General features: G+C 41.4%; 1 protein-coding gene across 1 annotated transcript in view; it reads left to right on the forward strand.

Moving 5' to 3' along the window:
- The window catches only part of Shcbp1l (SHC binding and spindle associated 1 like), a 52,685-nt gene that overhangs the window by 20,006 nt on the left and 6,679 nt on the right, over nucleotides 1-26,000 (forward strand). The window contains exon 6 of the mRNA XM_047520899.1: nucleotides 1,477-1,582. Within this exon, the coding sequence (XP_047376855.1) occupies nucleotides 1,477-1,582 (106 nt within the window). The remainder of the gene's footprint in view (nucleotides 1-1,476; nucleotides 1,583-26,000) is intronic.

Raw genomic sequence — 26,000 nt, forward strand, 5'->3', positions numbered from 1 at the left:
ACATATATGCCTTTGATTTTAACGCAAGGACGGAATGATAAACTACTGCGGCTTCCCAAATGTTTAGGATGCTTTACACTTGGAGCAGCTAATAATCTGGTGTATGGTAAAAACAAATATGCCAGACTTTTTTTAATCTCTCAAGATCAAACTACTTGCTTAAAGTGATATAATGAGGGGGCTTGATTTGAAATGCTTAGTGAAACTTTTTATTCAGAGGACATTGCTAACGTGATTACTTGCACAATACATTGTTGAAACTTTCCTGAAATCATGTGTTTCACAAAAATATTTATTATTTAAGATATAAGTTTAAAAATATTGGCACCAAAGCTGCGATCCCTCCGCATGAAGCAGTAATCAAAGTGCTGCAGGGTCCAGGAAGTTGCCAGTACACGTCTGTCTATTGGGAAAGGAGCGTGGGGTTGACAGCAGGGGTATGCCCCAAGAGTTACCCTCCATGTTTTCTGACTTTCTTTTGGAGATAATGATTAAGATACAGGAACAAAAAGAGAAGTAGAAGAGAAGAATGAAATTAATTAGAAGTGCTGAATGGCAAATAGCATCATAAAATCACCTGAGAAACTAAAATGATTCTGCTAGGATGACAATAGCCAATTATTCTACAGAGACCCTAGCCTATAAACGAGACAACTGTTACTGAACACAGCACTTCAAATTAGGTGTGTCCCTGTTATGGTCTGGGTGTGAGTTGTCCCCCAAAAGCTCACATGCAAGACAATGCAGGACGGTTCAGAGGAGAAATGAGTGTGGGTTGTAAGAGTCTTGACCCATCAGTGAATTAACCCCTGATGGGATTAACTGAAGTGGTGGGGTGTGGCTGGAGGAGACTGGTTTGGGGCATGGCTATGGGGTATATATTTTGTATCTGGAGAGTGGAGTCTTGTCTCTTGCTGCTTCCTGATGATGTGAGCTGCTTCCCTCTACCACACTCTTCCGCCATGATGTTCTGGCTCACCTCAAGCCCCAAGGAATGGAGCCAGCCTTCTATGGACTAGGACCTCTGAAACTGTGAGCCCTCAAATAAACCTTTCCTCCTCTATAATTGTGCTGGTCAGATCCTTTAGTCACAGCAGCTGAAAAGCTGACTAAACAGTCCCCAAATTTTCTTATGCCTCAGTAGCACAAGGACATCAGCCACCTCTGCTCTCTGGATTATGAAAATATGATCAAGAATTTCTCTAATTTATTGAAAAGTCAAGGTGACTGAAACACTGGTTGTTGGGGTTGCGTGCCATCTGCCAGGGACAACCCACTAAAATGAAAAGATTTAGAGCTGAAGGGTTTAAACACAATTATCCAAAAGACCTTAGTCACTACATTGCTCTCAAGTTGCTCACTCAGAGAACTTACAATTAATGAAACATATTTCTCAAAAATGCTTAGTCTTTTTTCTTGTAAGTAAGGATAGATACTTCTCCATATTAATCTAATCACAAATGTTTTCAACTATAGAGTTCATGGACCTTTCTTTCCAAGAATTCTGAGACGTAGGAAAGGAAAAAGAGACGTTGGAAAGACTATAACACATATTGTAGCCAAGGTGATGACTACTGAAATGGTAAGAAATATACTTTATTCTTTTTTTTATTGTAACAAATGGATACATGTTGTTTCCCTATTTGTACATGGAGTCAAGGCATACCATTTGTGTAATCATAAATTTACATAGGGTAATGTTGTTTGATTCATACTGTTATTTTTTCCCCTTTCCCCCCACCCCTCCCACCCCTCTTTTCCCTCTATACAGTCCTTCCTTCTTCCATTCTTATCACCTTCCTTATCCCTAACCCTAAACCCAACCCTAACCCTAACGCTAACCCCTCCCACCACCCCTGCTTTATTCTTATTTAAGTTTTAGCTGCATGTGATCAGAAAAGAAGCTCCCTGCAGGTAGAGATCTTGCCGGCTCATTACTGCCTTGTTCCCTCCACCACACCCAGCTCAGTGGCATATAGGTGCTAAATAAATAAATGTAAACAACTCTTTACTGATACTCACCTTGTTGCCAGATACATGCTAGTTTCCATGGTGTCTTAAGGATAAGACACACATGTGAGCAAGGCTGCATTTGGGGGAGAGGGAGCATTGAACCAGACCACAGTCTTAATTGTTTGTGCAAATTTCAAGTAGGTAGAGGTACAGACAAGAAAATAGGCAATTACAAATGCCTATTGAATGATAAATGCTACAATGGGGGTGTGTACAGGCACACAAAAGGGGTGCTTAAGACAGAATCAGGAATTGTGGCAATGCTAGCTGGAGAAATAACCAAGATGACACTTCACAATAGCAAAAGCTATGGAACCAACCTAGGTGCCCTTTGATAGATGAATCAATAAAGAAAATGTGGTACATATGCACAATGGAATATTACTCAGCCATAAAGAAGAATGAAATTATGGCATTTGCCAGTAAATGGATGGAACTGGAGGCTATCATGCTAAGTGAAATAAGCCAATCCTAAAAAACCAAAGGCCGAATATCCTCTGTGATGTGAGGACACTGACTCACAATGGGTAATGGGGGCAGGGAGTGGAGGTTCACCAGATTGGACCAGGGGGAATGAGGGGAACAGAGGGAGGATGGGAATGGGAAAGAAGATGAATCGGACATAACTTTCTATGTTCATATATAATGACCAGTGTAACTCCACATCATGTACAGCCACAGGACGGGGAAGTTACACGCCATGTACATATAATACGCAAATACATCTACTGTCGTGAATAACTAAAAAGAACAAATTGAAAAATAACTGAGCTGAAACCCAAAGGATGTGTTCAAGAATGGCACATTTCTAAAAGCACAGATTTCCATCTCACTTGACCTCTTAGAAGCATTTCACAACCCTCCTTTTGAAATACTGTCCTTTTCTCGTTTTATGTCACAGTATTTTCCTGTTTTTAATTCTTTCCAGTTGCTCCCCCCCCCCATTGTCACCTGAATGCGGGGCACTTGGTCTGTTTTCCACACTCTCCTGTCCTGAAATGACGTGTCCCTCTTCTCCTTGGCCTCGTGTGTGTCGGCTTACATTCCAGAAGACGTCCCCGAGCCTTCACGTGCGACCGCGCGTTGCTCGTCGCCCCTCTGCCTCAGAGTGCTCCAGCTCACGGGCCTGCCATTGAATCCCCCGTCTTCCCCACCCACTTGCTTAGGGTCAAGAGCCCTCTGTTCTAGTGAGTGGCACCACTGTCCACCCGGGCGTCAATCACCATTTCGTGAGAGTCGTCTCAGCCTCCCTGTCGCCTGCGCTCACTGGCTAGTTTCTCTCACTAGCGCTCTATTCTGCTGTGAGCCAAGTTGTTTTTGGTGTGCCCAGTCGCACACCAAATTTCAGTTTAAATGACATTTCCACTGCGAAGGGCCTTCTCAACCTTTGACCTGGGCCACCTTAGACTGCTGCCTGCGGTCATGGCACCCTGCGCTTCTCCTGGTTGGCACCTTCCCTTCTCATGACTGTAGTAACACTTTGGCGGCTGTGCTTTGAATGTGTCTGTCTCTTCATTTTTAACATGAACTTCCTGAGAGCAAGAATGCGCCCTTCCCACTCAATCCACCACCAAGCGTGATGACTGGCACATGGCAGGTGGCCACAGTTTTTTGTTGACTCAATAAATGAAGTACATGTGGCAAGAGAACGTGGTTCCGGCCAGGAGCCGGGGCGCACACCCATGGTCCCAGCAGCTCGGGAGCTGAGCAGGAGGATTGCAAGTTCAAGTTCAGCCTCAGCGAGTTGAGACCTTCAGCAACTTAGTAAGACTCTCTCTCAAATTAATAATAATAATAATAATAATAAAAAAAGAGCTGGGGGATGTACTCAGTGGTACCACGTTCCTGGGTTTAATGCCCAGTACAAACATATATATATAGATTACACATGAAAACTAAAAGAAGTTCACCAAGGCTCAGAGGAGTGTATGAGAGCGAAAGCCGTCTTGTCTAATATCCTATTTCTATTATTTTCAACAAAATTGGATTTTTAAACTTGCTTATTGAATGAGATCATTCATAATGTTAATGATTCTACCAACATCCTTTGTAAAAAATATAGATTTCGCTTTTTCCTCAGCCTTATTTTCTCTCTTTTATCTCCCACCTTGTTTTTTTATCTGTTCAGGCTTCATTTCTTAATTTTCCTACAGTGTGACAATGAGAAATTTCTTTGATTTTTATCCAAACTCTTTGCCACCCTGTCTTCATTTTGGATGCCGTCACCTTGAACTTCAGAGGCCAACAGAATGAGAGGAAGGCCACCGAGAGGAGGCAGCAGCACTTCACTCAGACCTTTGCTTTTAGAGCTACCCTTGAGCTGACAGGAGATTTCAGCCTGTCAGACATGGGTGACCCCAGGGCCTTTACCAGCTTCCTCAGGTTATGAAGAGTCTTCGCTCAGAATTCTTGCTCAGTACCTCTGAATACCTACCTCACGCCCATCATCCTGCGTGTTGGGTGATGAGCTCACGCCGTAGAGAGGAAGGAAGGGCTTGGACTTTGCAGTCAGGCAACCCGATGTTCAGATTCACCATCTCAGACCACCTAACATCTGTGTGACCTTGCAGCAAACTTTAAAAAGAGAGAGATAAAAAATGATGTACTAGCGGGCTGGGGTTGCAGCTCCGAGGTAGAGGGCTTGCCCAGCACGTGTGAGGCACTGGGTTTGAGTCTCAGCACCGCATGTAAATAAGTAAGGTCCGTCGACAACTAAAAATAGATATATAAAAAAAAAACATACTTTATTGGTTAAGAGCCCAAGCTCTAAAGCCAAACAGCCTGGATCCCTGGCTTTGCCCCTTATTATGTGATTTTCAAGAAGTCATTTAATCCATCTTCAGTTTCTCTCATGTAAAATGGGGATAATAGTAACTACGTTGCATGTTTTACAGAGTCCTCTGAAAGTTAAATGAGTGTCTGTCAGTAATGCTCAGCACATGCTTGCTACTTGTTCTGGGGCATGCACTGGACTTGAACTTGAGCGTCCTCCTGGGTCTGTCCCCTTGCGGTGGTGTCCCTTCTTTAAGTCTGGAGACACATGGTCAGGAGGCGAAGGCCCTCAGCTCTGAAATCATAACAATCTGCTTGATTCATTTTGCATCTCAATATTTGTATGAATTAAAGAAATCACATGGTTTCTCATTTCCTGATCTTGTAAAAAGGAGTCATGAAATCTGTCCCCCAGGGCGTTAGGCTTAAGTGAGGTGACTTATGGAATCTTCTAACAAAATGCCTTGACTGAACCAGACATCGGCTGCCGTCACTGTCGCCTTTTGTCATCCGTGTTCCAACCGCACAGTCGTCACTGCTCTGGGATTTTCCCTGCATTGCTCCAAAGGTGACAGCTAGGTGGGAAATACACCAGGTGCGAAGAACCCAGTCAGTTCCCTCCCACCTGAGCCACAGGTTCTGTTGCCACCTGTCTCCTCAGAGATGCTTCTTGGTCATCCCTTCTCTTTCTTGTATCTTTTCCCCCCTTTTTTCCTAAAAAATCAAGGCGACATCTCCATAACAAATGAACCATTATAGAGCGGAGAGTTCAGTGATATTCAGTCCTTTCCCAATGCTGTGCTGCTCTCTTGTCACCAAGCATTTTTAACACCCCAGAATGAAAACTCATACCCAAACATTTTTATCACATCCAGAATGAAACCCAGACCACCCCGCCTGCTGTCTCTACAGGTGAACTCAAACACGGGCCCTTCACCTCAGCTGCTTTCTCAGGACCACGTGCGATCACTAGTCAGCACTGTGCTCTGCGTTAGGTTGACTAGTAGCCCGCTGCCTGTGTGAGCCTCATCTGCTCAACCTGGTGATTGGATATTTGAGTTGTTCTACCTGTTTTTTAATTCCCAGTGCTGGGGATGGACCTGGGGCACTTGCAGGGCAAGCGTGCTGCCCCGAGCTGCATCTCTAACTCGTCTTCCCCCTTTGACCACCGCGATGGGTGCTGGTAAGAAACGTCCCACCGACCGACAAGGGTTCGTTTCACCCGTCTAATTTCAATTCTTTTGAGTACATCGTGAGTGGGATCAGCAGTTTCATATGGCGATTCTACATTTAACTACATGAGGAGCCACTAATGGTCTGCACAGCCCCAGCCACTTTACCTGTCCTCTGCAACCTAGGAGGGCCTCCGATTTCTCCAGTGTCACCACAGTGGCTATGCACAGTCCTTGTTGTTATAGCCCTCCTGGTGGGTACAAAGGCATCTCATTATGGTTTGGTTTTCATTTCCATAATGAATAGTGATTTGAACATGTCTTCATGTGCCTGTTGGCCATTTGTATATCTTCTTTGGAGAAATGGCTTTTCAGTTTTTAGAAGCCATATTTTAATTGGGTTCTGTATCTAATTCTTGTTGATTATAAGAGTTCTTTATATATCCTGGAAATGAGACTCTTACCATGTGCATATTTGCAAATATTTCCTCCCATTCTATAGACTTTTTCTCAATGGTCCTTAGATGCACAAAAGTTTATAATTTTGAAGAAGTCCAATTTATTTTTTCTTTCGTTATTTTGTTTTTGGTGTCATGCCTAAGAATCTCTTACCAAATTCAAAGTCATGGAAATGCATCCTCATGTTTCCTTTCAACTAGTTTTAGCTCTTAAATTATTTGGTTATCGATCCATTCTGAGTTGATGTTTGTATTTAGCAGGAGGTGAATATCCAACTTGATTCTTCGTTCTTTCATATGTAGATATTCATTTGTCCTAGTGCCATTTGTTAATGAGGCGGTTCTTTCCCCCATTGAATGTGTAGACATTCTTATTGAAAATCACTCTGCCATAGCGGGATGGGTTCACTCCTGGACTTTCAGAACTGTCCCATTGGTCTGTATGACTATCCTTAGGCCAATACTACACTGCTGGATTTCTACAGCTCAGTTCTAAGGCTTGAAATCAGAAGTGTGAGTCTTTCACTTTGCTCTTCTTTTGTGGTATTATTTTAGCTACTCAGGGTCCCTGGACTATGAAGATGTGCTCTTCCATTTCTGCTAAACAGGCTGTTAGAATTTTGTTAGAAATTATATTGAACCTGTAGATAGACTTGGGTGATCTCACCACTTGAGAAAAAATACCTTCCACTTCATGAACAGGGGATGTCTTTCCATTTATGTCTTCAATTTCTTTCAGCAATGGTTTCATTTCAGCATGCAAGTCTTTCACCTCTTTGATTAAAATCATTCCTAGAAACTTTATTCTTTTGGATACTATTGTAAATGGAATTGTTTCCTTAATTTCCTTCTCAGATTGTTCATGGGGGGTCGATACACAACTGATCTTTGCATGTTGATCTTGTACCCCCAACTTTTCTTGTTCATTGGTGTCATACATTTTTTGGAAATGTTTTTGGATTTTCTACATATAGGATCACGTCATCCACAAACAGTGGTAGCTTTCTTCTTTCTTTATAATTCAGATGCCTTTTTATCTTTTCGTTTGGGTACTCTTGTCCAGAACCTCTGGGATAGTGTTGAATGCAAAGGGTGAAAGTGAGCAGCGTGTCTTGTTCCTGATCTTGGGGAGTATTATTGGCAGAATTGTCCCCTCAAAATTTCCCATGTTGATGTCCTAACCCTTGGCACCTTAGAATGTAGCATGTTTGGACATAAGGTCTTTAAATAGGTGACAAAATTAAAATGATGCCACTAGGGTGGGCCCGAATCCAATCTGACTGAGGTCCTTGTAAGGAAAGGAGATTCAGGCACATGAGGAAACACCAGGGATGCATGTTGCACCAAGGGATGCCAATGAGGATGGCAGCAGGGCAGCCACTCCCGGTCAGCTGAGGAGGACTGAGGAGAAACCACGCCCTGACTGTGGCCGTCCGGCCTCAGGACCGTGAAAGCACACACCTAGGTTGTTAAGCCTCCCAACTGCAGTATGTTGTTATGCATCCCTAGCGAACTAATACCGGGCCAGTCTTCGTCCTTCACTGTTGAGGGTGACGTTAGCTGCGCGTCTTGCATGAGTTCCCTTTACAAGGTTGAGGAAGCTCCTCCTACTCCCAGTTTTCTGAGTTTTTTTTTTTTTTCCATGAAAAGGTGTTGGTGTTGTATTTTGTCAAATGCTTTTCTTCTTTTTGCATCAATTGAGATAATCATGTAGTTCCCCCTTCGGTTTTTTTTGTTTGTTTGTTTGTTTTTGTCAGGAAGAGTTTTTTTTTAATTTTATTTTATTGTAACAAATGAGATACATGTTGTTTCTGTTTGTACATGGAGTAACAGCATACCATTTGTGTAATCATACATTTACATAAGGTATGATGTTTGATTCATTCTGTTTTTGTTTCCTTCCTCCCCACCCTTCCCACCCCTCTTTTCCATCTATAACAGTCCCTCCTTCCTCCATTCTTGCTCCCCTCCCACCCCCCATTATGTGTCATCATCCACTTATCAGTGAGATCATTCATCCTTTGGTTTTTTGAGATTGGCTTATCTCACTTAGCATGATATTCTCCAATTTCATCCATTTGCCTGCAAATGCCATAATTTTATTCTTCTTTATAGCTGAGTAATATTCCATTGTATAAGTATGCCACAGTTTCTTTATCCATTCATCAATTGAAGGGCATCTAGGTTGGTTCCACAGTCCTGGCTATTGTGAACTGAGCAGCTATGAACATTGATGTGGCTGTATCTCTGTATTATGCTGATTTTAAGTCCTTTGGGTATAGGCCAAGGAGTGGAATAGCTGGGTCAAATGGTGGTCCACTCCAAGTTTTCTGAGGCAATCTCCACACTGCTTTCCAGAGTGGCTGCACTAATTTGCAGCTCCACTAGCAATGTATGAGTGTACCTTTTTCCCTACATCCTCTCCAACACCTATTGTTGCTTATATTCTTGATAATCACCATTCTAATTGGGGTGAGATGGAATCTTAGGGTAGTTTTGATTTGCATTTCTCTTATTACTAAGATGGTGAACATTTTTTCACATGTTTGTTGATTGCTTGTAGATCTTCTTCTGTGAAGCGTCTGATCATATCCTTAGCCCATTTGTTGATTGGGTTATTTGTGTTCTTGGTGTAGAGTGTTTGAGTTCTCTATATATTCTGGAAATTAGTGCTCTATCTGAAGTATGAGTGGGCAAAGATATTCTCCCACTCTGCAGGCTCTCTCTTCGCATTGCTGATAGTTTCCTTTGCTGAGAGAAGCTTTTTAGTTTGAATCTATCCCAGTTATTGATTCTTGCTTTTATTTCTTGTACTATGGAGTCCTGTTAAGGAAGTCTGATCCTAAGCCAACAAGTTGAAGATTTGGACCCTACTTTTTCTTCTATAACTGCAGGGTCTCTGGTTTGATTTCAGTCCTTGATCCATTGTGAGTTGATTTTTGTGCAGGGTGAAAGATAGGGGTTTAGTTTCATTCTGTTGCATATGGATTTCCAGTTTTCCCAGCACCATTTGTTGAAGAGGCTACTTTTCTCCATTGCATATTTTGGGCACCTTTGTCTAGTATTAGAAAATTGTATTTATTTGGGTTTGTGTCCGTGTCCTCTATTCTGTACCATTGATTTACAGTCTATTTGGGTGCCAATACCATGCGGTTTTTGTTACTATTGCTTTGTAGTATAGTTGAAGTTTGCGATAACCCCCTGCTTCATTCTTCCTGCTAAGGATTGCTTTAGCTATTCTGGGTTCCTTATTCTTCCAGATGAATTTCATGATTGCTTGCTCTAGTTCTGTAAGGTATATCATTGGGATTTTAATTGGAATTGCATTGAATCTGTATAAGCACTTTTGGAGTATGGCCATTTTGACAATATTAATTCTGCCTATCCAAGAACATGAGAGATCTTTCTATCTTCTAAGGTCTTCCTCAATTCTTTCTTCAATGTTTTATAGTTTTCATTGTAGAGATCTTTTACCTCTTTGGTTAGATTAATTCCCAAGTATTTTATTTTTTTTGAGGCTATTGCAAATGAGTTGTTTTCCTCAGTTTCCCTTTCAGCTGTTTCGTCGCTTGCATAGAAAATGCTTTAGAATTTATGTGTTTGATTTTATAGCCTGCTATTTTGCTGAATTCATTGATGAGGTCTAGAAGTTTTCTGGAGGAGGTTGTTGGATCCTCCTAAATATTGAATCATGTCATCAGCAAATAGTGACAGCTTAAGTTCCCTCTTTTCCTATTCATATCTCTTTAATTTCTTTGGTCTGCCTAATTGCTCTGGCTAGAGTTTCGAGGACCATGTTGAATAGAAGTGGTGAAAGAGGACATCCCTGTCTTTTCCCATTTTTAAAGGGAATGGTTTTCAGTTTTTCTCCATTAAGAATGATGTTGGCCATGGGCTTAGCATAAATAGCCTTTACAATGTTCAGGTATGTTTCCTACTATCCCTATTTTTTCTAGTGTTTGAGCATGAAGGGGTGTTGTATTTTGTCGAACACTTTTCTGCATCAATGGAAATAACCTTATGATTCTTATCCTTAAGTCTATTGACATGATGGATTACATTTATTGATTTACAGATGTTAAACCATCCTTGCATTCCAGGGATGAACCCACTTGATCATGGTGCACAATTTTCTTAATATGTTTTTGGATACGGTTTGCCAATATTTTGTTAAGGATCTTTCCCTCTATATTCATCAAGGATATTGGTCTAAAATTTTCTTCCTTATGTGTCTTTGCCTGGTTTGGGTATGAGGGTGATATTAGCTTCATAGAATGAGTTTGGTAGGGTACCCTCCTTTTCTATTTCCTGGAATATTTGAGAAGTATTGGAATGAGTTCTTCTTTGAAGGTCTTGTAGAACTCGGCTGAGAATCCGTCTGGTCCTGGGCTTTTCTTGGATGGTAGGTTTTTAATGGCTTCTTCTATTTCGTTGCTTGATATTGATCTGTTTAAATTGTGTATGTCCCTCCTGGTTCAGTTTGGGAGGAGCATATGTCTCTAGAAATTTGTCAATGTCTTTGGTAGTTTCTATTTTGTTGGATACAGATTTTCGAAGTAGCTTCTCATTGTGTTATGTATCTCAGTGGTGTCTGTCGTGATATTTCCTTTTTCATCACGAATTTAGTAATTTGAGTCTTCTCTCTCCTCTTTGTTAGTGTGGCTAAGGGTTTGTCTATTTGGTTTACTTTTTCAAAGAACCAACTATTTGTTTGTCAATTATTTGAATTATTCTTTGTTTCAAGTTCATTGATTTCAGCTCTGATTTTAATTATTTCCTGTCTTCTACTACTTTTGCTGTTATTCTGTTCTTCTTTTTCTAGGGCTTTGAGCTGTAATGTTAGGTCATTTAGTTGTTGACTTTTCATTCTCTTCTGGAATTGCGCTCCATGCAATGAATTTCCTCTTAGTACTGCTTTCATAGGGTCCCAGAGATTTTGATATGTTGTATCGGCATTCTCATTGACCTCTAAGAATTTTTCTATCTCCTCCCTGATGTTTTTTGTTATCCATGTGTCATTCAATAGCATATTATTTAGTCTTCAGGTGTTTGGAGTAATTTGTTTTTATTTTGTCATTGATTTCTACTTTCAGTTCATTATGATCTGATAGAACACAAGGCAGTATCTCTATTTGTTTGCATTTCCTAGGGCTGCTTTGTGACATAACATGTGGTCTATTTTGAGAAGGTTCCATGTACTGCTGAGAAGAAAGTGAATTCGCCTCGTTGATGGATGGATGGAATATTCTATATATGTCTATTAATCTAGGTTATTGATTGTGTTATTGAGTTCTATGTTTTCTTTGTTTGGTTTTGTTTGGAAGATCTATCTAGTGGTGACAGCAGTGTGTTAAAGTCACCCAGAATTATTGTGTTGTGGTCTATGTGATTCCTGATATTGAGAAGGATTTGTTTGATGTACAGGGAATGCACCATTGTTTGGGGCATAAATTTACTATCATTATGTCTTTCCTGATTTATGGTTCCCTTAAGCAGTATGAAATGTCCTTCTTTATCCCTTCTGACTACTTTGGCTTGAAGTCCACTTTATCTGATGTAAGGAGGGAAACCCCCACTTTTTTACTGAGTCCATGTGCCGTGGTAGGTTTTTTCCCATCCTTTAGTCTGTGGATGTCTTTTTCTATGAGATGAGTCTCTTGCAGGCAGCATGTTGTTGGGTCTTTCTTTTAATCCAACCTGCCAGTCTATGTCCTTTGATTGATGAGTTTAGATCATTAACCTTCAGGGTTATTATTGATATATGATTTGTATTCCCAGTCATGTGGCTTGTTTTTGGTTTTTAACTTGACTTGGTTTCTCCTTTGGTTTTTCCTTTAAGGTAGTTCCTCCCTTTGCTGACCTACATTGTTGTTTTCATTTCCTCCTCATGGAAGATTTTGTTGAGAACATTCTGTAGGGCAGGCTTTCTATTTGTAATTCTTTAACTTTTGTTATCATGGAAGGATTTTATTTCATCTTCAAATCTGAAGGTTAGTTTTGCTGGGTATAGGATTCTTGGTTGACAACCATGTTCTTTCAGAGCTTGAAATACATTGTTCCAGGCCCTTCTAGCTTTAGGAATCTGGGTTGAGAAGTCGGCTGCTATCTGTATTGGTCTCCTCCTATATGTAATCTGATGCTTTTCTCTCGTGGCCTTCAAAATCCTATCTTTATTTTGAATGTTAGGCATTTTCATTATAATGTGCCTTGGAGTGGAATCTGTTGTGATTTTGTGCATTTGGTGTTCTGTAAGCCTCTTGTATTTGATTTTCCATTTCGTTCTTCAGGCTTGGGAAATTTTCTGATATTATTTCATTCAATAGGTTGTTCATTCCTTTGGTTGTATCTCTGTGCCTTCCTCAAACCCCATAATTCTTAAATTTGCTCTTTTCATGATGTCCCATAGTTCTTGGAGATTCTGTTTATGATTTCTTACCAATCTTCTCTGTGTGGCCAACTTTATTTTCAAGATTAAATATTTTGTCTTCATTGTCTGAGGTTCTGTCTTCCAAGTGGTCTAGTCTTTTGGTGATGCTTTCCATTGAGTTTTTTATTTGTTTATTGTTTCCTTCATTTCAAGATTTCTGTTTGTTTTTTTCCGAGATCTCTATCTCTTTGTTGAAATGATCTTTTGCTTCCTGCAGGTGCTCTTTCAGCTTATTGGTATTATCATTCATTGCCTGCATTTGTTTCTCTAATCTCATCCTTTGCTTCGCGAATCATCTTAATCATGTATATCTGAAGTCCTTTTCTGACATTTCTTCTAACATACTGTCATTGGATTCTATTAATACAGAATCTAGATTTGTTTGGATCATTTCTTCCCTTGTTTTTTCATGTTGTTTATGTATCTTCCCTTCTAGCAGTGCAGATCTGGGTATTGCAGATTCCCCCTTATAGGCTTAGAGTGGCCCTATAGATTTCCACAACCTTTTCTTTAAGGGAAGATCAATATTAGCAGTGCCCAATTCAGACACTATGCAATCCTAGACCAAATAGCCCCTCTGAGGACAATAACAATATTGTCATAATAAACAGAGTGAGTTCAAATATTATCTGCAGTAAAACCAATCAGATTTGCATAAGGTATGCAGTTTCGAATGGAGGACAAAGAGATGCAGAGGGATGTAGAATGTAGCTATTAAATGGGGATAAGAAAAGAATATACAGAAGTTCTAGATAATAGAAAGAGTGAGAGTATAATCAAAAGAAATTGGATGTTAGCATGCAAAAAAGGAAGAAAGAGCTTCTGAGGAAACAGGTAAACAAAAGGAAAAGAGAGCCAGAAAAGTAAAGAAATAAAAACTTAAATTTTTTCATAAGGAGAAAAAGAAAATCTACAGTATAACAGTCCTATAGTAATGAAACCTCCCAGTCTTCAGTAGCCTGATGCATGAGAGGTATGTGACAATGAGCTCAAGTGTCCAGCAGGCGACTCAGGATGGATTTGCCCCACCTAAAGATCGGAGCTAGCTTTCCAGGATTATCCAAGATGGCCACTCTGGCTCCAATGTGTGGGGCAAATGGGGAGCTGCAGCTCAGGGTGTGGACGTGGTCAGCTGGAGGTCCTAGAGGCGGGATGCGGTTGGTCAGGCAGGGGTCCTGGAGGTTGGGTGTGTTTGGTGTGGTTGTGGAATCCTGAGGCTGGGTGCAATAGTTGGTCTGGGGTCCTGGTGATAGGGTGCAGTCAGTTGTTCTGGGGGGTCCTGGCAGCAGGGAGCGTCAGTCGATGTGAGGGCCCAGAGGCAGGGAGTGATTGTTGGGCTGAGGGATCCTGGAGACGGAGCTTAGTCAGTCCAGCCAGGGGTTCCTACGGGCCTGGCTGTTGTCTCAAAATGGCGGCAGCCACGTGTAATCAAACCTGCAGGTACTGTCACAGTGACTTCCAGGCACAGCAGGCAGCTGGTGCTCCACTGGCGGTTGGGGATCAGTTTGCTGACTGTTGTCAGACCATCGGGATGAACCTCGGGCAGTGGGTGATGGATAGGTGTAAGGCAGGGCGATGGACAGGCGAGAGGCAGGCAAATGGCGAATGATAGGCACCTGAACTGTGAGCAATCTGCACTCAAAAAAGGCGTCAATATGCTGGCAGACTGCAGGTCATCACAGCAGACAAATGGGGTAAACAGCAGAGAATCGATAAGCAGCAAAAACTGCCTCACCAAGAAACAGATATCCTCTGCTTGAAACCGGAGTTACAGAGCAACAAGGAACACAGCCTCCCTCTAGTCCGCCATCTTGGATCTCCCTCGTTCTTTTATTAATGCCTCGTTATTATTTAGAATAGTGGTTTTCATTATGGCATATTTGTACATACACATATTTTGATCATTTCTACCCCCCCATGTCCACTTTACAATCCCCTCCCCCTTCCCTCATCCCCTTCCTCTTTCCTGATTTACCTTTCTCCCTAACCCCCGGATTCCACATATGAGAGAAGGCTTACAATACTTGTCTTTGTTAGTCTGTCTTATTTCCCTTAACATGGTGATCTCTGATTTCATCCATTTTCCTGAAAATGCCATGATTTTGTTCTTTTTTGTGACTGAATAATACTCCATTGTGTATATATATGCCACATTTTCTTTATCCATTCCTCTGTTGATGGGCACTTAGGCTGCTCCATAACTTGGTAATTATGAATTGTGACATAATCATCATGAGTATGCAGGTATCTCTATTGTACATTGCCTTTAAAATTCTTTTGATTATATAGACTGAGGGGTGGTATAGCTGGATCATATGGTGACTCTATTTTAGGAACTTCCATATTGATTTCCATAGACAATGTACTAATTTACATTCCCAACACAGCGTATAAGGATTCCTTTTTCCTTTTTCCTCAGCAGTGTGTATTTTTATTTGTATTCGTATGCTTTGTTTTATTTATTTTTATGTGCTGCTGAGGATTGAATCCAGGGCTTCCCACACATTAAGCGAGTGCTGTGCCAGTGAGCTACACCCCAGCTCTTCTCTTTTTAGTTTTTATTTGAAGACAGGGTCTGCCTAAGTTAGCCAGACTGGCCTTGAAGTTGTGATCCTCCTGCCTCAGCCTCCTGAGGAGCTGAGATTACAGGCGTGCACCACCGCACCTGACTATGTTATTTATATTCTTGATGATTTCCATTCTGACCAGGGCGACATGGAATCTCAAAGTAGTCTTGGTTTGCATTTCCCTAATGGCTAAAGATATTGAATAGTCTTTCATGATTATTGGGCCATTTATATTCTACTTTTGAGAAGTGTCTGTTCAATTAATTTGCCCATTTATTGATTGGTTTATTTGGGGGGTTTTTTTGGTGTTGTTTTTTTGAGTTCTTTATATATTCTGGATATTAATCCTCTGTCAGAAGAGTAGTTGGCAAAGATCTTCTCCAATTCTGTAGGCTCTCATAATTGTTTCCTTTGCTGTATGAAAGCTTTTAAATCTGATGCCATCGGTTTGTCAATTCGAGCTCGGGGGTAGAGACTGCCTGGCATGTGCCAGGCCCTTGCTAACTCTCTGTTTCCTGTCTTTATTATTTTCTTTCTTCTGCCTCTTCCATCTCCAGTACCTACCAACCACACAAAGTGTGTCATTTAACTTCTGTATGTCTCTGAATTTTCTGGTTATTATTCTGGTTTTGATTTCTACTCTATTTGATCATAAAATATACAATTAGTATTAGCCAGTGACCTGACAGAGATTTCCTTAAATAATAATTACAACTGGGAAAAAAAAAAGTCTGCAGATGCGCCAAAGTTTCAAAACCTTTCTTCAAGGCTAAGCCAGACGCCCTAAAACTGTGCCGTATGTGTGGTGTCAGCTTGCACAGGGCCCAGAGATCTGCCAGAGGTGCAGGTCCGCTGAGGCCTCCTCCCAGCGTGCATCCAACCCCGGCCGTGGCACTGCCTGCAGGCTGCAGGTTCCCTAGTTGGTCTGATTCCTCCGCAGCTCTTCCTGGGCTTGGTCCTTTGGCTCGCCCTTTCCCTGCCCCTTGCCCTAGGCGGGTAAGTCATATATGTCGTCTTTCTTTATTTTTGGTTCTGGAGACAGCATCCAAGAGCACCGGAAGATGAAGCCAGAGTGAAGCTTATCTCTGGTCTACCGGCAGGTGGGGTCTGCATCCCGCTTCAGGGCGGTCACGCCCTGCAGGGTTGAGCGGAGCCCCGCAGCTCACCGCCAGTCTCCTCCCTCTGGGTTCTTCTCTCTGGTGAATTTGCAAAACCAAACCCTCAGGCGAGGACGAGTGAGTAAGACCAGGATTTATTCACGTGTGAACACAAACGGCTCGCGAAGGGCGAGCGAGCGGGGACTCAAGAGGGGCGCTGCCCGAGCGCGCCGCTCTAGGGTCAGTGCCACCGGCCCAGACTCATGCTGACCAGGGCTTGGAAAAGAAGCACCCGGTACTGCTGGCTAGCCCCGCGGTCCTGGCAGGACTGCCCACTTGTGTTTCCCCAGGGCTCCCGGCAAGATGGGAAGCCGAGGTCGGGACGATGGATGCCTGGGGCTCAGAGCTGCGGCACTGTGCAGAACGGGTGTCGGTGCTGGCCTGGGCGGGATGACGGCTGCACCCGTGGCGCCCGTGCGCCTTGCCTCATGCCCCACCGGCATGGCAGGCTCAGTGCTGCCAGGCGTGCGGTGGCCGCCATGCCAGCCCTCTGCGGCTCTTCTCGGCAGGCATCAGCGGGCCGGCTTGGTGACTGGGGAACTTGTCACTACCATTGAGCCACACCCCCAGCTTTTTTTTTATCTTTTGATAGGGTCTCACTAAATTGCTGAGGCTGGCGTCAGGGTAATCCTCCTGCCTCGGCCTCCAGAGTCGCTGGGATTACAGACATTCCAGCCTGACGGGGGCGGAACAAAGAGCAGCTCTTTGCCAGTTTTCAGGGAATTGCCAGGCCGGTCAGAATGCACAACCACAATATTTTGACAGGGCCTATAATGCACCCCTCACCGACACCCCAACCCGCTGCAGCTGCAAGCCCACAAAGAACACGGGCTGTTACTCCACTTCTGCTGCCAAACCCAAGAACCCGGATACACACAAGCACCCGCTTTGTCACTGAATTTTAGCAGCCTACTCATTAAACCTTCACTTTTTGACTATTTCTTGTCAGATTCCAGAGTTCCAAAAAATTGATTCTGTTTTCGCCAACTTGATGTTTGCTTTAGTGGAAGAACCAATTCTTGCAGATCTACTCCACCATTTATTTCGGTGACATGACTTATTTTTGGTTTTTGTTGGTACTGGAGATTGACCCCAGGGCCTTGAGCCTGCTGGGTAAGAGCTCCACCTCTGAGCTACATCCCTAGTCCTTTTTATCGTATCTGAGACAGGGTCTCATTAAATTGCTGAGGTGGGTCTTGAGCTTATGACCCTCCTTGACGCCATCCAGCAGAGTCAATTTGGCGTGGGGGACAAAAGAGTAGCGAGGCTCTTGAATTCAGAAGGGTTTATTGATGAATCAGGAAACCCGGGAGCTGGAACCTCCAACCTGGAACCTCCAAGCTCGAACCTCGAACCTCTAAAAAAAAAAAACCCTTTTTTCTTCTTCTCTCTCAGTGCTCAAGGAGAGCCGAGCTGGCTTATCTCCCCTCCAAGAGGCGGAGGGTAGGGCTGACACCAATCATGCAAAGATTAGGTGAGAGCTAGCTGCCCAATCATGGCAAAGGTCAAAAGGAGCAGGCATGAGCAGGAGCACCTATGCACACGTTGTGTGCATGGACTTAATTGGATACGGCCAATGACAAATCACCTGGGTGTACTTATGCCAATCAACCTCCTCACCCCCACCATGTGATCAAAGCAACCTCTGGCTGGCTGTCAAGCGCCATCCTGGCGCCTTCCACACCACATAACCCCCAACATTCCTGGCTCAGGCTCTGGAGTAGCTGGGACTACAGGCATGTGACACAGGGTCCAGTTTCTTACTTGGATTGTTGACCTCTCCTCTCCATCATCTTCTTCCAGAATACACAAAGACACATTCAATTTTGTTCTTAACCAATAAAACACTATCTACCCTAAACACCATACCTATAGTTCTTCCCTTGCAGAAACAATCTACTTGAAACACTTGTCTGTACTCACTTACACGTTTTTCACGTTTGTGCCTCAACTGACTATAATCTGGATTCTGCCTCCAGAATACCACTGAAAACGCTACTGTGGTCACACGGAACCTCCCTGTGATGACATGAAATAGAAAAACTCAGGGCTCACCATCTTGTCCAGTCATGGGGCAGCATCTGACACTGCCAACTACTCATTCCTGACATGGCATCTTGGTGTCCTGGTTTTCTTAGCACCTCTTGGACCACTCCTCCGTTTTCTCCGTGAGATCTTGTGTTTCGGCCTATGTCTTAAATGTTGCCCCTCAATGCTCTGTCCTAGGTGCTATCTTTCCCTCTTTACGTGCTCTTGTGGCTAATCCCATCCATTCCCATGCTTGAACTATCATGTAAGTAAATGACTGAAGATCTCCACGACGAGAGAGGTCTTAGTCCTGTGTTCTAGACCTTTAATATCCATAGTCTACTGACATGTCTACTTAATGACTCCACGGGCACCTCAAATTTAATGGAACTAAATTAAACTCTTCTTTCCCATCTCAGTGTTTTCACCCACCTGTTTCTAGTATCAGTGATTGTTTTAGTCAGCTTTTTTGCTGCCATGACCAAAAGACCTGACAAGAACAATTAGAGAAACCGACACGTAGACCAGTGGTACAGAATAGAAGACACAGAGACATAAATACAGTTATCTCATACTAGACAAAGGCGCCAAAAACACTCACTGGAGAAAAGATAGCCTCTTCAACAAATGTTGCTGGGAAAAATGGAAATCCATATGTAACCAAATGAAATTAAACCTTTTTCTCTCACCCTACATGAAACTCAATGTGGATCAAAGACTTAGGTACTAGAACAGAGACCCCGTGCCTACTAGAAGAAAAAGTAGGCCTAAATCTTCAGCATGTCAGCCTAGAGTCTGACTTCCTTAACAAGACCCCTAAAGTGCAAGAAGGTAAATCAAGAATCAATAAATGGGATGGCAATAAACTAAAAAGCTTCTTCTAGCAAAGGAAACAACCAATAATATGAAGAGAGAGTCTACAGAATGGGAGAAAATCTTTCCCACATACCCCTCAGATAAAACGTTAATCTCTAGGATATATAAAGAACTCAAAAGACTTAACACCAAAAAACAAATAACCCAATCAATAAATGGGCTAAGGAACTGAACAGACACTTCACAGAAGAAGATATACAATCGGTCGATAAATATATGAAAAAATGTTCAACATCGCTAGTAATTACAGAAATGCAAATCAAAACTACTTTCATCTCACTCTAATCAGAATGGCAATTATCAAGAATATGAGCAACAATAAAGTGTTGTTGAGGATGTGGGGAAAAAGATACAGTCATAAATTGCTGGCAGGAATGCAAAATGGTGCAACCACTATGGAAAGCAGTATGGAGATTTCCTCAGAAAACTTGGAATGGAGCCACCATTTGACCCAGCTATCCCACTCCTCAGTTTATATCCAGAGGACTTCAAATCAGCATACTACAGTGGCACAGCCACATCAGCAGCTCAATTCACAATGGCTAAACTATGGAACCAACCTAGATGCCCTTCAACAGATGAATGTATAAAGAAAATGTGTATATATACAAGGGAATACACTCAGCCTTAAAGAAGAATGAAATTATGGCATTTGCTGGTAAATGAAGGTGGAGAATATCATGCTAAGTGAAATGAACCAAACCCAAATAATAAAAGGTCAAATGTTTTCTCTGTTATGCGGATGCTAATTTACAATAAGGGCAGGGACCGCTAAGGAAGAATAAAGTTACTTTATATTAGGGTGGTGGAGAGAAAAGGGAGGGAAAGGCATATGGGGATAGGAAGGATACTGAGTGAAACAGACATTATTATCTCATGTACATGTATGACTGAGTGACCTATGTGATCCTATGTGATCCTATAATATGTACAATCAGAAAAGTGAGAAATCATACTTCATTTATGTATGATTTATAAAATGTATAAATGCATTCTACTGTCATGTACTACTAATTAGAACAAATAAAAAATTAATTAAAAAAAAGAGCAATTAGAGCAGGAAAATCCTATTTTGGAGCTCCCTGTTTCAGAGGTATCAGTTCATAGATGGCTGACTCCATTGCTCTTGGCCTGAGCAAGGCAGAACATCATGGTGAAGAATGTGGGGGAGGAAAGTGGCTCGAAATATTGCACCAGGAAGCAGAGAGTTCTGCTCAACAAGGACAAAATATAAACCTCAAAGAAAATGCCTCCCAGGGACCCACCTCCTCCAGCCACACCCTGCCTGACTATAGTTACCACCAAGTTAATCTCTACCAGTGGATTAATGTACTGATTAGATTAAGCTTCTATAACCCAATCATTTCATCTCTAAACTTGCTTGCATTGTCTCACACATGAGATAATGGGGGACATCTAATCTAAACCATAGTAATGATTAAGAAAAAAATACAAATGGAAGGGCTTCAGAATTCTTTCAAATTATTTATTATAGATAGAATCATTGTACTGTCTACCTACAGAGTATTTAGACTGTGTAAAGATGGATTATATGAGCTTCATATATATTTGGAGAAGGTTTTCACTCTTGCTTACAAAAGGAATGAAAATCAAAATGAGGCACAGTGAGGATCTTTGTGTATTAAAGCAACAAATATTTTAGAAATTTAAGAAATACCCCATGTTGATGAGTTTGCAGCAAAAACAAGCTTTCTCAAACCAAATTTTAATTGGTTAAACTTTTTTGGAGGCCAATTGGGTAATGTGTATCCAAAAAGCTTAAATGTTTGCCTTTTTTTTTTTTTTTTTTTTTGCTTGAACCCAGGAGTGCTCTGCCACCAAGCTATGTTCCAAGCCCTTTTTATTTTTTGAGACAGGATCTCACTAAGTTGCCATGCTGGCCTTCAGCTTGTGATTCCTTCTGCCTCAGCTTCCAGGGTAACTAGGATTACAGGTGTGTGCTACCATGGCTGGCAAAATATTTATAGCTTTTGATACAGCAATTCTACCTAGAAATTTATCCTGAAAGAAGTAACTAGAGATATTATAATGGTTAATTTGAACTGTCAACTTGATTGGATTAAGAGATGCCACTGATTAGTGTGTCAATGAGGGCGTGTCTAAGAATGATTGGAATAGTGAATGGAAGTGGAGCCCCTCCCTAAACTTTGGCAGTACCGCCCAATAGGATGGAATAAAAGTTGGAAGAACAAGAAAGCAGGTGCAGATGCAAGCTCTGCTCTTCTTGAATGGGTTCTTGATTGCCGATTGCTGCTTCAATCGATCATCTGAAGATACTGAACTCTGCCAGGGACTCTCCAGGTAGTTTCCAGAAACCTTGACCTTGGACTGGGGTAGCACTGTTGATCCCTCTTGTTCTGGGGCTTCCATCTCTTGGACTGCACAGCTGCTGGTTCTTTCAGCTCTCTAGCTGTAAATGGCCATTGTGGACTACCTAGCTTCTGGTCGTGTGAGCCAATCTAAAAAATCCCTTTTTATAATCATACTTCCTGTTGATTCTGTTCCTCTAGAAAACCCTAATACAGAAATATATAGGGGAGAGGGCTGGGGATATACTCAGTTGGTAGAATGCTTGCCTCACAAGCACAAGACCCTGGGTTCAATCCCAGTACCACAAAAAAGAAAAAGAAAAACAAAATTGTATAGGGGAGAAATCCAAGATGGTGAACTAGAGAGGTTGCATTCATTGTCACTCTGTAACTGGGGTTTCAAGCAGAAGATATCTGTTTTTCTGTGAGGCAGACTTTGCTGCTTATCAATGCCCTGCTGTTTACCTCATTTGTCATATGCGATCAGCCACCATCTGCCAGTATATCAACTACTTTTTGAGTGCAGATTGCTCACTGACTGGCACCTATGATCCATCATTTGCCCATTTGCCTGCCTCTTGCCTGCCCATCGCCTGCCTTTCACCTACTCATCACCCACTACCTGAGGTCCATCTGCTGATTGTCCACTGGTACCCTGCAGACCAACCACAGACTGCCAGAGGATCACCAGCTGCCTACTGTTGCCTGGAAGTCCCCTGTCACAGTACCCACAAGTTTGGTTACAGGTGGCTGCTGCCATTTTGAGACAATAGCCAGGACCTGCAGGACCACTGGCCAGACTGACCACACCATGCCTCCAGGACCCCTGAACTGACTATGCCCCACCGCTAGGACCCCTTAATCAGACTGACCACACCCCACCTCCAGGACCCCCGGACAACCATGCCCATGCCCTGAGCTTCAGCTCCCCATTTGCCAACACATTTGGAAGCCAGTGTGGCCATCTTGGATTATCCTGGAAGTGGAAGCTCCCATCTTTAGGTGGGGCAAATCCAATCCTGAGAAACCTGCTGGAGACTGGAAGCTCATTGTCAGGTCCTGTCATGCATGAAACAACTGAAGACTGGGAGGTTTGAATACTATATGACTCTTATAGTGTACAATTTTTTTTCTTTTTTTTTCTCCTTCTTGAAAAATTTTAAATTTTTACTTCTTTACTTTTCTTGCTCTATTTTCCTTTTGTTTACCTCTTTCCTCAGAATCTCTTTCTCCCTTTTCTTCTGCTAAAAACCAACTTCTTTTGATTACACTTTCACTCTTTCTATGATCTAGAACATCTACATACTCTTTTCTTATCCCCTTAACAGTTACATCCTACACCCCTCCCCACTCTCTTTGTCCTCCATTAGAAACTGCAGACCTTATTGCAAATCTATTTGTTATAATGTAGATAATAATTGAACTCATCCTCTCTGTTTATTATGACAATATTGTTAACGTCTTCATAAAAGCTATTTGGTTTAGGATTGCATTATTGTCTGTACTGGGTGCTGCTAATATTGATCTCCCTCTTAAAGAAAAGGTTTTGGAAACCTATAGGGTCACTATAAGCCCATAGGGGGAATGTGCAGTACCCAGATCTGCACGGTTAGAGGGGAAGATACATGAACAACATGAAAAAACAAGGGAAGAAAATGTTCCAAACGAACCAAGATTCCGTATTAATAGAGTCCAATGACAGCATGGTATGGTAGAAGAAATGTCAGAAAAGGAGATCGGAACATATTTAATTAAAATGATTCATGAAGCAAAGGATGAGATAAGAGAACAAATGCAGGCAATGAATGATCACTCCAATAAACAGTTAAAAGAGCAACTTCAGGAAGCAAAAGATCATTTCAACAAAGAGAGAGATTCTCCAAAAAACAAACAAGACAAAACAAAAAATGAAACAAAAAACACCAAACATCCTTGAAATGAAGGAAACAATAGACCAAATAAAAAACTCAATGGAAAGCATCACCAACAGAGTAGATCACTTGGAAAACAGAACCTCAGACAATGAAGACAAAATATTTAATCTTGAAAATAAAGTTGGCCACACAGAGAAGATGGTAAGAAATCATGAACAGAACCTCCAAGAACTATGGGACATCATGAAAAGAGCAAATTTAAGAATTATCGGGGTTGAGGAAGGCACAGAGATACAAACCAAAGGAATGAACAACCTATTCAATGAAATGATATCAAAAAATTTCCCAAGCCTGAAGAACGAAATGGAAAATCAAATACAAGAGGCTTACAGAACACCAAATGCACAAAATCACAACAGATCCACTCCAAGGCACATTATAATGAGAATGTCTAACATACAAAATATAGGAATTTGAAGGCTGCCAGAGAAAAGCATCAGATTACATACAGGGGGAAAACAATACAAATAGCAGCAGACTTCTCAACCCAGAATCTAAAAGCTAGAAGGGCCTGGAACAATGTATTTCAAGCTCTAAAAGAACATGGTTGCCAACCAAGAAACCTATACCCAGCAAAACTAACCTTCAGATTTGAAGATGAAATAAAATTCTTCCATGATAAACAAAAGTTAAAAGAATTTACAAATAGAAAGCCTGCACTACAGAATGTTCTCAACAAAATATTCCATGAGGAGGAAATGAAAACAACAATGTAGGTCAGCAAAGGGAGGAACTACCTTAAAGGAAAAACCAAAGGAGAAACCAAGTCAAGTTAAAAACCAAAAACAAGCCAACATGACTGGGAATACAAATCATATCTCAATAATAACCCTGAATGTAAATGACCTAAACTCATCAATCAAAGGACATAGACTGGCAGGTTGGATTAAAAAGAAAGACCCAAAAATATGCTGCCTTCAAGAGACTCACAGAAAATGACAGTACTAAGAGGAAAATTCATTGCATGGAGTACATTCAAGAAAAGAATAAAAAGTCAACTAAATGACCTAACATTACATCTCAAAGTCCTAGAAAAAGAACAGAAATAATTAAAATCAGAACTGAAATCAGTGAAATTGAAACAAAAGAAACAATTCAAAAAATTGACACAATGAAAAGTTGGTTCTTTGAAAAAGTAAACAAAATAAATAAACCCTTAGCTACATTGACAAAGAGAAAGAAAACTTAAATTACTAAAATTTGTAATGAAAAAGGAAATACCATGACAGACACCACTGAAATACATAACATAATGAGAAGCTACTTTGAAAATCTATACTCCAACAAAATAGAAAATGTCAAAGACATCGACAAATTTCTAGAGACATATGATTCTCCCAAACTGAACCAGGAGGACATACACAATTTAAACAGATCAATTTCAAGCAATGAAATAGAAGAAACCATCAAAAGCCTACCAACCAAGAAAAGCCCAGGACCAGATGGATTTTCAGTCAAGTTCTACAAGACCTTCAAAGAAGAACTAATTCCAATACTCCTCAAAGTATTCCAGGAAATAAAAAAGGAGGGAACCCTTCCAAACTCATTCTATGAAGCTAGTATCACTCTGATACCAAAACCAGACAAAGACACATCAAGGAAAGAAAAGTTTAAACTGATATGTCTGATGAACATAGATGCAAAAATCCTTAATAAAATGCTGCAAATTGCATACAAAAACATTTTAAGAAGATAGTGCACTACGATCAAGTGGTGTTCATCCCAGGAATCCAAGGTTTGTTCAAAATCCAGAAATCAACAAATGTAATTCATCACACCAATAGACTTAAGGTTAAGAATCATATGATTATTTCAACAGATGCAGAGAAAGCGTTCAACAAAATACAACACCCCTTCATGCTCAAAACACTAGAATAAAATAGGGATAATAGAAACATACCTCAACATTGTAAAGGCTATTTATCACGGCCAACATCATTCTTAGTGGAGAAAAACTGAAAGCATTCCCTTTAAAAACTGGAACAAGACAGGGATGCCTTCTTTCACCACTTCTATTCAACATCATCCTTGAAATACTAGCCAGAGCAATTAGACAGACCAAATTCCTTGGTGTTATAGCAGGCTATGAGAATGAAAGAAATGTTGTAAGGGCTAGGAGGTAATATGTATTTTCAAAATGTGGCTGACTTCTGGCATGGCTCAAACGACAGTACTTAAGAGCTATAAAGTCATTAGTGGCTAAAAGAAAATTTTATTTCATCATTCCCTTAACTGATAAATGGAAAGATCATCTGAATAAATACTG

Source organism: Sciurus carolinensis, chromosome 12 (assembly GCF_902686445.1).
Source record: "Sciurus carolinensis chromosome 12, mSciCar1.2, whole genome shotgun sequence".
NCBI classification, from domain to species: Eukaryota; Metazoa; Chordata; class Mammalia; order Rodentia; family Sciuridae; genus Sciurus; species Sciurus carolinensis.